This window comes from Micropterus salmoides, unplaced genomic scaffold, assembly GCF_014851395.1.
Source record: "Micropterus salmoides isolate LMB-PRFRI ecotype aquatic unplaced genomic scaffold, ASM1485139v1 Ms_hic_scaffold_5, whole genome shotgun sequence".
NCBI lineage: Eukaryota > Metazoa > Chordata > Actinopteri > Centrarchiformes > Centrarchidae > Micropterus > Micropterus salmoides.
In genome coordinates this window covers 14843215-14860090 of record NW_024044237.1, presented here as the reverse complement: position 1 = coordinate 14860090, position 16876 = coordinate 14843215, and the positions used below count along the sequence as shown (strand labels likewise).

At 43.1% G+C, this 16876-nt stretch overlaps 2 protein-coding genes across 3 annotated transcripts; both read left to right on the top strand.

The window, feature by feature from the left end:
- The first annotated feature begins 85 nt into the window (after positions 1-85).
- On the top strand, positions 86-6772 carry znf711 (zinc finger protein 711). Of its 2 annotated transcripts, none has more exons than XM_038700388.1 (8): positions 86-243; positions 1269-1349; positions 1464-1561; positions 1891-2751; positions 2869-3015; positions 3132-3314; positions 3583-3717; positions 3862-6772. In XM_038700388.1, the coding sequence occupies exons 3-8, from the start codon at positions 1483-1485 to the stop codon at positions 5037-5039; spliced, it is 2583 nt and encodes an 860-aa protein (XP_038556316.1). In that variant the 5' UTR covers positions 86-243; positions 1269-1349; positions 1464-1482; the 3' UTR covers positions 5040-6772. The 2 variants fall into 2 exon arrangements, with proteins under 2 accessions (XP_038556316.1, XP_038556317.1); XM_038700389.1 differs by lacking the exon at positions 86-243 and adding an exon at positions 266-1113.
- A 6329-nt stretch (positions 6773-13101) lies between these two features.
- On the top strand, positions 13102-16560 carry LOC119889447 (BTB/POZ domain-containing protein KCTD12-like). Its single transcript, XM_038700387.1, has one exon. The coding sequence runs from the start codon at positions 13856-13858 to the stop codon at positions 14705-14707; it is 852 nt and encodes a 283-aa protein (XP_038556315.1). The 5' UTR covers positions 13102-13855; the 3' UTR covers positions 14708-16560.
- Positions 16561-16876: the final 316 nt, after the last annotated feature.

Genomic DNA, 16876 nt, shown 5'->3' with positions numbered 1-16876 from the left:
GCTCTCTTATGCATGACGCAAATAGTAAGAGATCAGCGGTAAACGAGGCCACGCATTGTCTGCCCCCCGCCCTCCCTCCGCTTGTCAGGAAGCAAGCTGATTGGCCGAGGCCTAGCAAAGGGTGCCCGGGGATCCAAAACTGCAGGCCGCACTTAGCTTACCGTCAAAAATAAACCAAAACAATAACAGACAAAAGTGAGAGGGGGGAGAAACACCGATAGAGTCAGAAGACGACGTTATCAGGTAAAATTATTTTGAATCGGTTAGAAAGGCATATGGAATAGGACGCAAGGGCCCAGTCGGCCGTAGCGGGCCTCTTTCAGCCTTTTCAAAAAAACAACATGGAAGATAATGCGGCACAAGCTGCTTCACCTAGCTTAGCAAGCTAGCTAGCAGAACGGACGGCCGTCGTCGCTCAGATTAGAGCGAAATGCAAACAAGTTGTCTTGTGAGGCATACTGGTTTGTTGCTTATGCTAATGACTGTTTTAATATTGTACCGTCGTGTGGAATTGATACTCTAAAGGTCAGATAACATCTGTTGTTGCGTTCCTTGAATTAGCCATTATGCTATAACAAAATGGCGCTCGGAGGAACAGCCCTAGCCTGCTTGCTAGTTAGCTCCGGTGGGTGGAGGGCGGTAGCCGCCCTAGTATGCATTGCATAACGTCTGCAGTACTTTCATTGGCGGCCATAAACTCTGAGCATGTGTAGTTTTCTGCAAAGACTCCAGAGTATAATACTTTTAAAAATGATAGCCTTGGCAGCACAGTGTTAATCCGTGAAAACCATGGACCTATAACGTCACTACAGACCATTGCATATTTTGCTTATTTTGAACCGTCATGTGACGACAATGCATTTCATCCCACAAAAACAAGCAGGACTCATCTTCCTAGGTCGATTTTAAGCCGCGGCTCGTCCTCCTGTACACTGAGCGAGACATCCCTTTGTCTCAGCTGGTCTCCAGCCATCAGGCTCAACCAGCTCCAGGTGTAATAGCTGTATGTCCTCAGGTTGAAGCTGCCTGTAGTACTCTAAATAGGCAATGGATGGAGCCAATGGTCAACAATACCCCCCTTCTGCCATGTGTATTATACTCATACAGAGGCCAGTAAGTGGCAGCAGCAGTGCCCTAAATCTGAACCCATGTAAAAATGTTGTTTTTGAATATCTTTACAACACTTAGACTATGATTAGTTAACTTATTACTTATCTTCTGTTATCAGCAGAATGCTTATGAGTACCAATTGTTTTTGTCTTTGTCAGAGGGATTGATTACCTTGATGGAAGGAAGCACATCAAATATCTTATTGGTTTTATTCTAAGGGTTTGTCTTCAAATGTGAAGGTATGTATTGAATACTAGCCAGTGTGGCAGTATCAGTTGTTCACTTAAATTTTTAGTCATGCTCATGACAAAGTGAAAGTAAAGCGCTAACACAGGGTACACTGTGATTTTCAGTCTTTTTCTGAGTGAAGACATGGATCAAGGAGGAGGGGTGTTGGAGCTACACACTCAGGAGCTGAAGATGCCCCACGCTATGATCATGCAAGACTTTGGTAGGTGGTCAAGTAGGACAAGGTGATAACCATTATTGTAAATGATACTTAATTTCAACATGTAATCCAAGACATATTAGCCACACAAATAAAAAAGTTGACCGTGTAAATGCCATTTAGCTTCATTAAATAGCCTAAATAAAAAAAGTCTCAGTAACATTACATGGTCATTCTGACATTTTCACTGCATACCAGCAACAAGAAGGTGATACACCTTTACAAACATGCAACAAGATGCTGTGACATCTTTGCTGTAGCTCAAATGAGCAAAAAACCTTGTAGTTTGAAACTCTTTGTTATGAACCCCTCTCTACATTTTGTGTTTACAGTTGCAGGCATGGGGGGTCTGGCTCACATTGATGGGGAGCACATTGTGGTGTCTGTGCCCGAGGGTATGCTTCTTTCTGATGTGATGACGGATGAGGGCATCCTCCTGGAGCATGAGCTCGAGGTGGAAGGCCTAGAGACTCAGGTGGTTCACGGCCTGGAGACAGAGGTGGTTGAAGGACTGGAGACCGAGGTGGTGGAGAGCTTACATGCCGATGTAGAGGGCTTGGAAGCGGAAGTGGTTGAAGGGCTACAGACACAGGTAGTAGAGCTGGAGGCTCAGGTCGTGGAAGCCCTAGAGGGTGAGGTGGAAGTGGAGGGTCTCGAGGCACAAGTTGTGGAGGGTCTGGAAACTGAGGTAGATGTTGAGGACCTGGAAGCTCACGTGGTTGAGAGCCTTGAGGAGGAGGTGGAAGTGGAGGGTTTAGAAGCTGAGGTTGTTGAAGGTCTGGAGGTAGATGTGGAAAGTCTGCACTCTCAAGGGGTGGAGGCCCATGAAATGACAAGTGAAGACATGGTGACCTCAGAACACAGTGTAATCATGCCTGAGAATATTCTGGGCTCAGAGGTTGCGATAGAGGAAGCACTGGACCCCCATCATCACCATGTCCTGACCTCAGACCTCATCCAGGACTCAGACCACCACCATGATGACATGACAGACCAGGTGTTTGTGGCAGAGTTACTGTCTGAGCACCAGGGTAACACTCTGGACCACCAGCTTGTGTCAGAAGGCTTGATGGTGACAGAGGCCAACTCTGAGACCATCATCCACGAACAGCTGCCAACTGAGGCTGTTCCCCTGCAGACCGATGAGGATGATGACGCAAGAAGCAGCTCTGAGGATTACCTCATGATCTCTTGTAAGACAGCTTTCCATATAATAACATAACTTATATTAATGAAACACTGTTCTTATGCAATGCCATGTTTTATTATTGCAGATGTTTTGATAACTAAGGCTATTTGTGTTACTTTAGTGGATGAGGTGGGAGAGAAGCTGGACATAGGAGACACTCCCCTTGAGATCAGCACTGAGGTAATGGAAGACAAAGAATGTAAAGAGGAGGACGGCGCTGAGGTTATCAAAGTCTACATCTTCAAAGCTGAAGCAGATGATGATTTAGGTAAGTGACTATAAGAATAATCAGTTCATCATTTCAATAATTTAATTATTTACTTGTAGATTCATAAATTGAATATACATCACGGCTTTGATTTAATTGTAATTTCCCCCTTCTAGGTGGAACGGAGGTAATAACAGAGGATGATTACCAGAATGGCCACCCTGACCTGGAAGCCGCATCATCAGGCAGACTAGGAGTTGGCCGTGACAAGATGGTCTACATGGCAGTCAAGAACCATCCAAAAGAAGAAGAGGATGATGAGGATGACAGTGATGATGATGATGATGACGATGACATCAGTAAGTACCTCTGTGAAACATAATCTTGTAAAAACTAAATAAATAACTGGTTGTTTGGCTGTAAATAAGTAGAAGGTGTCATTTTTAAGTCTTTGACCCTGAAAGGATGTTTTTGCCTGTGTCTGGGCAGTTTGTACAACAAATGTCACAACTTGCATGTATAACATGTAACATGACAGCAGCTTTGTTTTTAAAAGAACCTATTTTATAATGTGTTACAAAAGTGTTTTTCATTCTATTCATAATGAAATCTAAACTGTCTGTGCAGGTAATACCATTGATCAGGTGAAGAATGGAGCGTCTGCGCCATTTCTGCAAATCCGAGAGGGGCTGGGTGCCAACCGTACCCTCAAACCCAAAGCAAAGAAAAAGAAGAAAGGAGAGATTCGGCAGTGTCAGACTGGTATGAGCAGCATACAATTCCAGGACGATTAGATGATGAGATTGGCATTTGGTACTTTTGTTGTGTCAGAACAACACATTTGTATGATTTGAAAAGGTCAAGGATGTTAACAGTATTTCAATATTTGTCAACCATTTCTTCCAGCTGTTATCATTGGACCAGATGGTTTGCCTTTGACTGTCTACCCCTGCCACATATGTGGAAAGAAGTTCCGCTCACGAGGCTTCCTCAAATGCCACATGAAAAACCACCCGGACCACCTGCTTAAGAAGAAGTACCAGTGCACAGACTGCGACTTTACCACCAACAAGAAGATCAGTTTCCACAACCACTTGGAGAGTCACAAGCTGCTGAACCACAACGAGCGCTCTCCAGAATACACGGAGTACGCACGGCGCTACCACGAGTCCAGTCCCCTGGGCTCTGACAAGCTCATTGTCAAGGACCGGGAGCCCAAACTGCATCACTGCAAGTACTGCGATTATGAGACAGCTGAACAGGGCCTGCTCAACCGTCACCTGCTGGCTGTGCACAGTAAGAACTTTGCACATGTGTGTGTCGAGTGCGCCAAAGGCTTCCGCCACCCATCAGAGCTGAAGAAACACATGCGGACCCACACAGGCGAGAAGCCCTACCACTGCCCGCACTGCGAGTTTCGTTGTGCAGATCAGTCCAACCTAAAGACTCACATCAAGAGCAAGCACGGCGCAGATCTGCCTTTCAAGTGCAGCCACTGTCCGCAAGCCTACGCTGACGCACGGGAACTCCAGCGTCATATAGAGATGGTGCAAGGCCACAAGACCCACCAGTGTCCACACTGTGAGCACAAGAGCACCAACTCCAGTGACCTGAAACGACACATTATCTCTGTTCACACCAAGGACTTCCCGCATCAGTGTGACGTATGTGAGAAAGGCTTTCATAGGCCCTCTGAGTTGAAGAAACACGCGGAGACACACAAGGGCAACAAGGTGCACCAGTGCCGGCATTGTAACTTCAACGCTCCCGACACCTTCACCTTGAGTCGCCATATCCTGTCCTTGCATACGAAGGACCTCCCCTTTAAGTGCAAGCGCTGCCGGCGAGGCTTCCGGCAGCCCGCCGAGCTAAAGAAGCACATGAAGACACACAGCGGTAGAAAAGTTTACCAGTGCCAGTATTGTGAATATAACAGTACAGACGCTTCTGGCTTCAAACGCCACGTCATTTCCATTCACACCAAGGACTACCCCCACCGCTGCGACTACTGCACCAAGGGTTTTAGGAGGCCTTCGGAAAAGAGCCAGCACATAGCCAGGCATCACAAAGACATGTTGATGTAATGTCCTCACGCACACAGACACACTCCTCTTTCCCAAGTAAATCTGTCTCACACACCCAGAGGTAATTTTAGTGTATTAACAAAGAAATGACAGATGTAGGCTGTTGATGAAGACGACAACATTATAATTGCCGTTCTGTGTCGTAATGGGTGTAAACCTCCTCCCTTAGGGGTAATGCAAGAACACATTTTAGATGGGGACAAAGTGAAGAAAACGACAGTGTGTACACTGAGTGGGACAGCTGTACATCGTGTTTTGTTTTGTTGCAGAAAATCACATATGAACATATATTCAGGGTCTCAAATGTCTATATTTTTATACCCACTCAGCTGAAATGCTGCAAGATGATGACTGTGTCCTGTAAAACAGAAAGTGGTGCTTTGTGAACGTCATGCCAGTTCTTCAGATGATGCGGAAAGAGTACAGGAGAAGTTTGACTCCATAGTACCAACTAGTATCTCTTTTCCTTGTTAACCAGCTTTTACCCTGACATTTGTTTTCAATGCCATCTGGTCTTCCAGGGGCATGGCCATTCATGAGTTCATAAATGGTTTTGAATGATGTTGATACACATTACGCACCTTAAAAATATCTCAATAAATCTAACCGTTGAACTTCCATCCTTTTGGATTTTCCTCCCAAGCCTGAACACTTGGAGTTCCATTAAATCAATCATGTATAATATAGGCTGTATTCTGTTAAATATGTCTTAAAAGTTGAGTCAGAAATGTTCTTGTCTGATCCGCAGTGTTTAGCAATGAGGAGAAATGGTTCCGTTGGTATATTAGTAGAATATCCCTTTAGCGTACGTAACACATTTCTGACAAATCTGCTCTGATGGTGCCGATAAGTAACAGGTGTATCATTTTCTGAACTTGTCAGATTGTTGGCTTTCACATTGGCTACCCCTGAAGTTATGTCTGACTGCCACTGTAAGTTGCATTTGTATGATGTTACCTATGACAGATGTGCTCTCAGCTAACCGTTTGATTGCAATCATGCCTTACATCTGTTGGTTTTTATCCCTTAAGCACTGATAAACACAGCTAATCAGAAAATAAGTGATTTTTAACTCTCAAACATGCTGTATCAATACCATTCTCTCAGAGATTGTGTGTTTGAGTCAGTAGAAAGCACTTTAACTTTTTTGTTTTTTAATTACGTGTGTGTACACACGTGTGTGTATTATACATATGTGTGTGTGTGTATGTGTATGTATATATATATATATATATATATATATATACACACATACATACATATATATAAATATATATGTAAAATCCTAGATAATAAACAATTACAGAGCTTTGTGAGTTGGTAATGGTAAAGATTGTTTTGAGTGTTATCGCTAGCAAGTGGGCACGAATTTACTCCCATCTAAACTGAATTGTCATTGAAAGTGGTGGGTGAAACCATTTATTGTTTTGTTCTATGGATAAGTGATTGGGTTTTGTGTTTTGTTTGTGCTCACTAACAAGTTTCCCAGACCCTCATCCTACAGTCCCATATACCCCAACCCAATCCCAAACATGGGATTATTCCCTTGAAGTCAGTGGTCATCATATTGGCATTAGTCTTTAAAGTATGCACATATGCTGTCTCCATGAAATTAATTGTGGTATATATTAAAAATCCCTGCATTTCGTGTACCTTTAGTCTATAATTTCTTTCAGTCTGATTGTGGATAAACTACTGGTGGGAAAGAACCAAAATAAACAATTATCTTTTTACGCTTTTTGTCCTTTCTGTCCTTCAAAAAAGGAATCCCCTTGATGCCCCTTATATCTTAAAGTCAGGAATTTTATCACCATTTAATGCAGAGGTATGCACATGCATAATTATAGAGGGTGGTTACAGCAAATCTGTGTTTTGTTGAAGCCAGCAGTGGTTTTACATTTTTATCACAGATTGGCCCTTAAATTTACAGGAACTGACAGAGTACAGACTGACATGTTCCATAGAGCCTTGTTCCATGTAGGTTTATAGGTCAGCCTGATTCATGGAGGATGTGATGCAGGATTGTAGTTTGGACTTATTTCTACCCTGAGTGACTTCCGTGACCTCTGTACATCAGTGAAATTGTTAAGGGCAGATAAAATCGAAGCACCCATCACTCTGTGATCCTGTTTGGGAACTTGAAATATGCTCTGTCCACAACTTGCTTCAGCATGTTTATTTTTGTAAAACCTCTAATGTGTTATAGTTGTAGCAGCCCACACAGTGATCCTTGGAGCACAATTTCAACATTTGTTGAGATTGTACAACTTAACCATTAGGAAGTGATGAAATGTGCCTATAAGCCTCAGTAACTGCCAACGTTGCAGTTCCAGTGGACAAAAATCCATTTATTGGTTTGTAAAAGGGAATTCAAAATTTCTCTTGATCCCCAGCTCATTGTTGAACACACCTGTGTATAGATGTAGGATTTAATGTGTGAGGAGGCTGAGCTGTACTGCCTAGTCTTGCGAGCATTATCCCAGTAGTCTTCCACGACAGTTGGCAGAGTGAAATTGATACAATAATCTTAAACCTCCAGACTTGAAACCCAGAGGCACTAAAGCCTTCCACTTTGAGTTTAACTCAGTGTGTGCATGCTGGGGTTTTTCCCCAATTGATATGATGCAAGCCAGCGTAAACAAGCAGATTCTGAAAACTTTCCCTAAGTTGAAACTGATAACATGGCTTGTTAGGGCCCTTTACAGCCATCTATGTAAAAACTCCGTTCCATTTGAATTTAAACAGCTTTGTTTAAAAAAAAAAAAAAAAAAAGCTCAGTAATGTGCTTAATTCAAATTCAGACCACAAACTTCAGTAGCCAAGACAGGATAGTTCCATATGAGAGAGGCCTAGTGATGACTGCAGAAACCACATTTGTCAAAATCGCTTTATAAATAGGCTATATACATTTCATAGAGAGGATGGGATTGGTTTGGGAGTGGCCTTGAGGAAAGAGGAAACAAACAGGTTGATTGAAGTTTTGGGCGTAACCACAGAATAAGAGACTAAGTCAGGAAGAAGGTGGAATAAACTGATTCAATTAAAAACTTTCCGGTGATAATACGGGTGTGTGTAGGCTGCCGAGAAGCGGCGTCCTTCCTGGTTGAATGTCCACTTTAATTTGATTATTGTGTTGTACATCTGTCAGAGTGACTGCCGTTGACCCTCACTTGAATGAACAACTGCATCTTTTTCCTCAGCACAGAGACCCGTGGGGCATTTGACTCTTAGGTATAATAATAATAATAAACTTTATTTGTAGAGCACTTATCAAATGCTTTCACAGAAAGATAAAAACATTAAAATCATAACAGTTAAAAAGACACCAATAAAATATGACACAACATGCACAAATTAACATGAAATTCAAAAAAATATCAGAATCAGAAAACACTTTCTGGAATAAATAATTTTTCAGACTTAAAAGAATCAGAAATCAGAAATACTTCCTGTAAAAAACAAGACACTGACTCCGACATCCTGATGTCATCAGGTCATTCCACAGCCTTGGGGCCCTTACTGCAAAGGCTCTATCTCCACGTGTTTTCAGCCTGAACTCAGGGATGCACAGAAGACCCCTGCTAGAGGATCTCAGGCTGCACATAGGATCGTAAGGGGTTAAAAGGTCAAGGCTGTATTCTGGTGCCAGGCCATTAAGAGCTTTAGAAGTAATCAATAAGAACTTAAAATCAATCCTAAAACAGACAGGTAGCCAATTTAAAGAGTTTAAAATTACCCATATAACCGTTTCTGCATCTCTGGCATTTAAGATGGGTTTTATATTAACAATGTTTCTACGGTGATAGAAGCATGACTTGACAACCTTAGCGATGTGTTGTTCGAAGCAACGATTAGCCTACTATCAAAAAGGACACAAAGATTTCTGGCAACAGGCGTAAAGTGTGTAGACAAGTGATAATATGTTTAGTAATGTGCTGGGGTCCAATTACGAGGATTTCTGTTGGTATTACCAGGATGTTTGTTGGTATTAAGTTGTAGAAAGTTTATTGACATCCAGTCTTTTATGTCAGCCAGGCAGGCCTGGAGGGAACGCAGCACACTGAGGTCAGTAGGCTTCACCAGGTGGTACAACGGAGTATTCTCCGCATAGCAATGGAAGGGAATACCGTATCGGCGGATCATGTCACCCAGGGAGAGCATGTAGATGGAAAACAAAATAGGTCCGAAGATTGATCCTTGGGGCACACCGTAATCAACAGGAGAAAAGGCAGATTTAAAGTTACAGACACACAGAACTTCCTGTTCCGGGCACCTCAGTCCATCTAACAAGATACCATGGTCAATTATGTCAAAAGCAGTCTAACAGCACCAGAATTTAACACGTCAGCTTTCAATACCAGGTTATTGGTAACTTTTGAAGAGCAGTCTCTGTGCTATGGTGTGGGCGGAAACCAGATTGGAATTTTTGTTCATTACATCAAGTAGCTGCTTAGAAACAATTTTTTCCAGACACCTGGAAATGAAGGGCAGTTTTGAGATTGGGCGATAGTGTTCAAGATTAGAGGGATCAAGGCCGGGTTTTTTTAGTAACACAAGCACATTTAAAATAATCCGGAACACAACCAGATGACAGTGAGCTATTGATGATTAAGAGCAATTAGGTACCCAGGCTGTCCATGATTCTGAATAAAAACTTGAATTGAATAATGTCCAGGGGACAGGTGGAAACCCTCTTCTGTGACATCGTCTCAGTGAGACTCTTGTCTTGAGATGTGGTGCAGTGTGTCTTCTTTCACTTCCATGTCTCTCTTGAAAGATGCACGATGTCTCACTGGGGGAAATGAGGCTGAGCCGGTGGGTTCACGTGGGCACCGCAAACACCTGAGAAAATAAGTGCAGCGGCATGTTCATTTTGGTTGATCCCACAGAATATCTCATAAATCACTTACTGGTGCAGCTGTCAGCAGAAACCGCTGAAAGTGCAGAGATCAATATGCAGACGTATCCATAAAACCCTCCCTAAGTAACCCGTCTTTCTCACTGCATGGCCCAAGAATTCAGCAATAGTAGCATGTCTGGTTGTTTTTCTCTGAATACATGCAGATTTTGCAACAGTAGTAGCTGTTAAGGACATTTTCCGATTTCCTGTGTGAGTATGCTGAATAACTATCTCTCTCCCACGGGATGGAAGTCTCTTCTCTGCCTATTTTGAATCAGCGTGCGCACGCACACACACACACACACAGCCTCTGAAGGCCATCACTGTGATGAGAATTGACAGACATATACAGATAATCCAGCTGTTGCAGAAGGCCAAACTCATTTATTTGATGTATCACTTTGCCCATATTTCTGAGGATCAATGGGCTATGGTTTGGATTTGATTAGAATGATGAAATTGCCAGTAAAAACCCAGGGTCACATGGTGCTGTGCAAGGATTTTAGAGTCAGTGAGTGAAAAGGTGATCATTCACACACATTTCAGTAATTTAATTATGTTCAATCACTGGCATGTGTTTATAGTTGACAATAATCCCAAAATATATCAGTATGGTTTTGCATCAGAGCATATTATTTGTGGATATTTTGGTTTGGACTGCGCAGGATTCTGGTGTTAGACAGCATATTGCTTTTGCATATTTCAGTGAAGGGAACGGCAAATGCAGCTGGGACTGTGTCATCAACTCGCCTCATTGGCAGACAGCGCTGCCATATTACCTCCGGATCCCGTGGTGGACCATAATCAGAGCGGTCCAATCCAGATTTCCGACAGCAAGGCTCTAGTGCTGCAAGCCAGCTGGAGACTGCGAGGCCCTCAGGGAAATCAGTGCCAAAATGCTTAGAGACAGGCAAAATTGGCCTGCTGATTTGTCAGAGAAAGGACTGTGTGTGGACCACACATGGCGAGAGAGGAAAAGAGAGAAACACAAGGCATACATAGCAGGCAGCCTGTTGACTACGCAGGTCTCTGTGACTCACCCATGCTTCCATATTGGTGCAATTCATTTGATGTACCTCAATCTGAAAAGGTATTTCCAAAAGCTACTAAGTGGATCTTGAATTGTGATTGTTTTGACAAACTGCATATATAAACATTTATAAATATGAAATAAACAAGATGCCAAAATCATCCTCTGATGAAGACTGTGTGATACGGTTGAAAGCTCTGGAAAAAGCTATTCTAACGTTTCCTTTGAAGACATCTTTTATATTATTGCATCTTCATTTACTATGTTGTCGTCAACCAGGTGCCCACAAGAGGAATTATAGTTGTTGGGAAAAAAATGCGCTTATATCTGCGTACAACTATTGTTATAAACTATTTATTTGTTCATATAGTGCTTATAAATGTTAACTGAAAGTTGGGTGTGGGAGTTAAAATATAGCTGAATGCTTCCATTATTAGAATACTTAGACCCCCCCTACAGACATGTTTATAGCCTAAAAATACATATAGCGTAAAAATACTCTTGCTTTGAGTAATCTTTTGTATCTGATATGGTTTTTCCGCAGAGAGAAATTCAATCAACTAGTTAGAAAATCTTAAATCTATGAATTCTTCATTTCAGGAGTTTAAAAACTGCTGGTGTCTCCTACTTCACTGAAGCACTGCTGGAGGCTTCGAGTTTCCACATCACACCTGTGTAAGTAGCATCCTGGACCGTGACTGGCTTTCAAGCCACTTGTGATGTCACAAAATCATGCTTGAATGTAGGTGGAGAGCGGAGATGGTTATAACACCGGTCAGTTGTAACACATTGAATTTCTCCAATCAGGAACAAGTTACGAATCACCTGATTCACCCATGCTTAGTTTAGTCCTTATTCCACATGGGAAAATTAGCATCCTGTGGCAGGCACAGACAATTTTTGAAGGAAAAAAATAATTTTGAGGTAAGACAGATTTTTTTAAACTTCATTTATTTTTTATTTAGCATTGCTAAATGCTGTGTGTGTGTGTGTGTGTGTGTGTGTGTGTGTGTGTGTGTGTGTGTGGGACAAGTGTTTTATTATTATGTTAAAAATGTTAGGCTAAGACCTATAGGCTTCACTGTGGGCCTGCACTCTTGAGGTGTATCCAAATAAGTGTCTTATATTCACTACTATGACTGACAGCAACAAAAATTTTATTTAAACATTTAAGTGCTGAATAAAAAGCTTTCATATCATGTTTTCTCATATTCCTTATTAATGTTATATTTCACCTAAGGGTATGTTACAACTAAACCAGACTATGTACTAGTACATGACTAATACATGCATTTTTTTGGTCTGTGTTGCAGAGGTAAAACCATTTAATAGTAGACACATGTAGCTAGTTTCTGTCGCATTTTGAATGCACTGCCTTAAAAAGTTCCTAGATGCAGACAGAAATGTCAAAAATTTTGACAAAAATCTCCCCTTCAGATGTTAAAGTCAGATTTAAAGGGGAGCACAGAGGAACTATGCCCTTCTTCAGATGAATGCGAAGGTCAAATATCCAAGTGAAGTAACAATACATATTTTGAGTTCGGGAGTAACTACAACACTAACTAACCTAGAATACTAATACTTAACTAACTCTTAACTAAGTAGTTAGTGATGTTCTTTGGGAGAAAAACATTTCCCCTCGAGTATTCACTAGGTGTCACTGTTGTCCCATCCTTCTAAGAGACACTGACTGCACTGATCACCGAGATTGTTTCCAAAAATAAATGCATCAAAATTAAATGCATACCCATTTCTAAGTCAGTGGCTGGATTTTAATGAGACTTGGTCGGTATCATTATTTTGTTCTTAGTTCACTATTTATGTAATCAGGTGAGCACACTGACAAAAACAATGCGTTGGGACCACAGGTTTTTATGAAACCTAGGTATTTATGAAGCATAGCCCATGAATAAAATAAATAGAGGGAAAAACTCCCACAAATGCTGCTCTTGTGTATTCATGTGGTGCATCTACTTCAATAAAACTTTCAGGGAAAATGTATTTACCCATGCACCCTTTGAGCAGATACAGTAAAGGAGCTGCCCATTGACAGCGCTCTCGCGGGGCAGACAGTTTTGACCTGGATCACAGCAGAGGTGCGTCACCGCGGGTGGGCGTGGCTAACCGGGGTGATTAATGCTGAATCCTCCGTTACGATGCAGCAGAGTTACAGTCCTTACACTGACAGAGGAGCTGTGGGACGTAACAGCTGACCGCTGATTTGAACCGCAAGTGATGGAAAAGACCGAGACATTTTCAGACATCTACCTCGTCTCTCACCACACCGGTATCGTCCTCCTTGTCTCGTGGATGTACGTCTGCGGGACACCCACTGATTTCACCAACTATGGATTGTTTAATTGAAGTTGGGCCACCTGATCCTGTTTGCGCTTTGACAACCGGCCAACATTAGAGCAAGCTAAGTCGTTGTGGACAGTTGTGCAACTCGTGCATTTCCTGCTCAGAGAACTGGTGTCAAAAGCAGAGATTCAATCTCAGGATCTATTTGCGCGTAAAAGGACGTGGACAGAACGTTTTCATGCAACGCTGCCTGAAATACACCGCGCTATGTTTTAGTAATTATGGGGAAATCTGTAGTTAGAATAGAGGGTGTGTATGTGTGACTGTTTTGTTTCTGCCGGCTTTGATGCGAGAGTGGCGGCCAGCTTTTATTGCGCGCACCAATTGTGTGTTTAGCCGCTCCGTGACCACAGGCGATCCAGCTCAGCAGGACCTGCAATCTTTCAAAGGCAACAGGCCTCAGCAACCTCTGTGAAAGGTTTCACGGAAAAATCATTTTTCCAAGTCCTGTAATTTCAACTTTCTCTCTAACCAAGAGAGTTTTTCAAGCTGCATCGAAGTGCACCTGTGAGGCAGGAGTAAGCCATGGCTTTACCAGATAGTGGCATGTCTGGGGAGGAGGTACCCTTCCCAGAGATTATAGAGCTCAATGTTGGTGGCCAGGTGTACATAACCCGCTATTCTACTCTCACAAGTGTGCCTGAGTCCCTGCTGTGGGAGATGTTCAGTCGGAAGTCAGCCAAAGGATTGGCCAGGGACACCAAGGGTCGCTTCTTTGTGGACCGTGACGGCTTCCTGTTCCGATACATCCTGGACTACATGCGGGACCAGCAGCTGGTTCTTCCAGACCACTTCCCTGAGCGTGGGCGTCTGCAGAGGGAGGCTGAGTTCTTCAACCTCCCAGAGCTTGTCAAACTACTAGCACCCAAAATCAGCAAGCAGAACTCACTTGGCGACGAGGGATGTCAGAGTGACCCAGAGGACTCCTCACCTGGGTTTGACACGGCCCGTAATCTCAGCTCCCTGGGTGCTGCTGCCGCTGCCTGTGCCAGCCTGGTGCCCGGTGCCATGGATGGCAAACGCTCCGGGTTCATCACTATCGGCTACAGAGGCTCATACACCCTTGGCCGTGATAGCCACACCGATGCTAAATTCCGCAGGGTGGCAAGGATCATGGTGTGTGGGAAGACCTCTTTGGCCAAAGAGGTGTTTGGGGAGACGCTGAACGAGAGCCGTGACCCCGACCGCCCCCCTGAGCGCTACACATCCCGCTACTATCTCAAGTTCACCTTTCTGGAGCAGGCTTTTGACAAGCTGGCTGATGCAGGCTTCCACATGGTGGCCTGTAATTCCACAGGAACCTGCGCCTTTGCCCATGAGCAGACGGACGACAAGATCTGGACCAGCTACACTGAATATGTGTTCTACCGTGAGTGAGACTACCGGCTTTGTTCCCCTGGTCCCCCCCCCTGCCTCCAAGTGCCCCCCCCCCCCCCCCCCCCCAGCCTCCAGTCATCCTGTCCTCTCTCTGATGGCGCCTGCACAAGTAGATGTCTGTAGATGTCGTGCCCTTCCATCACTCTCTGCAGCCTCCAGCTTTTCTCCTGTGAACATTACCCAGCAGCTGCTCTGACTCTGCAGGTCGAATCTGCAGCCCCCCCCCCCCCCCCCCCCCCCCCCCAACCCCAGATTCATCCCCCTCATCCTCAGGCAAAGCTTTTGCCCTTGCCTAAACCGCCGCTCTATCTAGCTGTAGTCCCCAGTCCTTCACCAGAGCAACCCCACAGCCTTTCCTGCAGAGACTGATACCTTCTATGTACTATTTCCCTTTTGTACTATATATATTGCATCTGCCTTGGTGAAGCACAATACTGTATCCAAGCGCTAATTTTGTTAATCAAGCGCCCCGGTGTGTCTATATGACTATTGAACCAGTCATAAGGGCATAAAGGAAAGGGCTTCAAAGAGTGGCCGTGATGTACAGTGCTATACTTGGCCTGCTTACTCGAGCAGATCGGACTCTCCTGCTCCTCTGAACTAAACTACCAAATAATTGGACATCTTATCAGCCTTGAGGGACGTGAGCAGCCCCAGCACAAGAAAAAATCTAATTTCCTTCAGTTTTTATTAAATGTGTTCAGAACCAGGTGGTTGGGAACGTGCCATGTTGTAGTAGTTTATGTGTACAGTTGTTATGAATGAATGAGGGCTGTGATAATACAGCCACATGGACAGGGGGAGAAAAAAAGCGTGAACTTTTTTATTTTGAAACAGAAGACTAGATTGTAGGTGTGTGGAGTTTCAATTTTCAGAAAGACGCTGGCCGTGTGGCAAATCAACAAGCAACAGGCTTTGATTTTTGAAAAACATGAAAGCTCTAATATCAAGAGATCTCTCAGACAGAAAGACAAGAAGGTTGCCAGATGAAGTGTGTATTGATTGTGCGATGGAGCTTTCAGTATTTTAATCACTCACACTGGGAGGGCAGTGGAGATGCAAGGTGTTACATCACACAGCCCACTTCTCCATTTTTTTTGCTCATTGTGCTTTTTTGACATTTGTTGGCTCAATTACATATTTAAGAGCATTTTAACATTGAAGCGTTATTTTTGGAACAGGCTTACACCATGAGTACACGTCCCCTAAAAAATAGTGATAGTCAACTTAGCGGATCACGTTTTGAGTGTTCTGTAAACAATACAGTTATTCTTAATACTCAACTCAGTATTAGTTGAAGATGTTGCGTATTTGATGATAGCTCTCCCTCACTGCAAGTGAATACCCATGAGAAAGGGTAGGATTATGCTGTTGCCAGAAAGGCGTTTCCAGATATAGCCTCAGGACAGGTCTGCACATCATATACCTCAGACTAAAACACAAGCTGAAGGCACTTCAATCCAACAAAAGATATAGCTGACGACGTCACAATGCAGACTCATTTAGAACATGTAGATGCTGTTATAAGAATGACGAGTAAGAGGTTGCATATAAAATGGATTTTGAGCTGAGAAACAGCCACCGAGGCAGTATACTGGAGGATTTCTCCTGAGTTAGAATGTGTCGGTTGTAGTTTTGGCAGAGCGTCAGTTTTTATTGACAGTGACAATAAATGTATTCTGAAATGTCTACAAACCGCAATGTTGTGTTTCAGTGTGATGAAGTGCTGTTGACATCTGAGTCAATATGTTAGACTTGCTGCAGTGTGTTGCTGCAAGCGTGGACAACACTGAAATTAAAAGTGTTCAGCAAAAAGCAAAGTGATTTGTCAAATAAAAGGTGTTTTCTTTCTATTTGGGTTGTATTTTCCATTCATAACTAAATGGTTTCTCAGTACTGAATGGCATTCGGTACAAACTATGAGGAAAGTGGTACATCCCCTCATGTTACTGCTGTTAAAATTTTTAATTTTCACTGACAATGCAACTCAAGTAAAGCAATTCAAATTCTGATCCAACCATTTCCCATTAAAATCCTTGGACATAAACTCTACTTCATATTAAATGTTTAACACTCTGATTCCCTCAGGCACCATCCCCCTCATCCTTCCATCTGCTTTTACACTATTTCTCCATATTTTTCCCTCTTTTTATTTTTGTATCCAGCAGT

Excerpts from the sequence above, each read along its gene's own strand:
- LOC119889447 (XM_038700387.1), top strand. The coding sequence starts at position 13,856 with ATGGCTTTACCAGATAGTGGCATGTCTGGGGAGGAGGTACCCTTCCCA.
- znf711 (XM_038700388.1), top strand. The coding sequence starts at position 1,483 with ATGGATCAAGGAGGAGGGGTGTTGGAGCTACACACTCAGGAGCTGAAG. Across the intron at positions 1,562-1,890 it reads TATGATCATGCAAGACTTTG|TTGCAGGCATGGGGGGTCTG; the intron begins GTAGGTGGTCAA and ends TTGTGTTTACAG. Across the intron at positions 2,752-2,868 it reads GGATTACCTCATGATCTCTT|TGGATGAGGTGGGAGAGAAG; the intron begins GTAAGACAGCTT and ends GTGTTACTTTAG.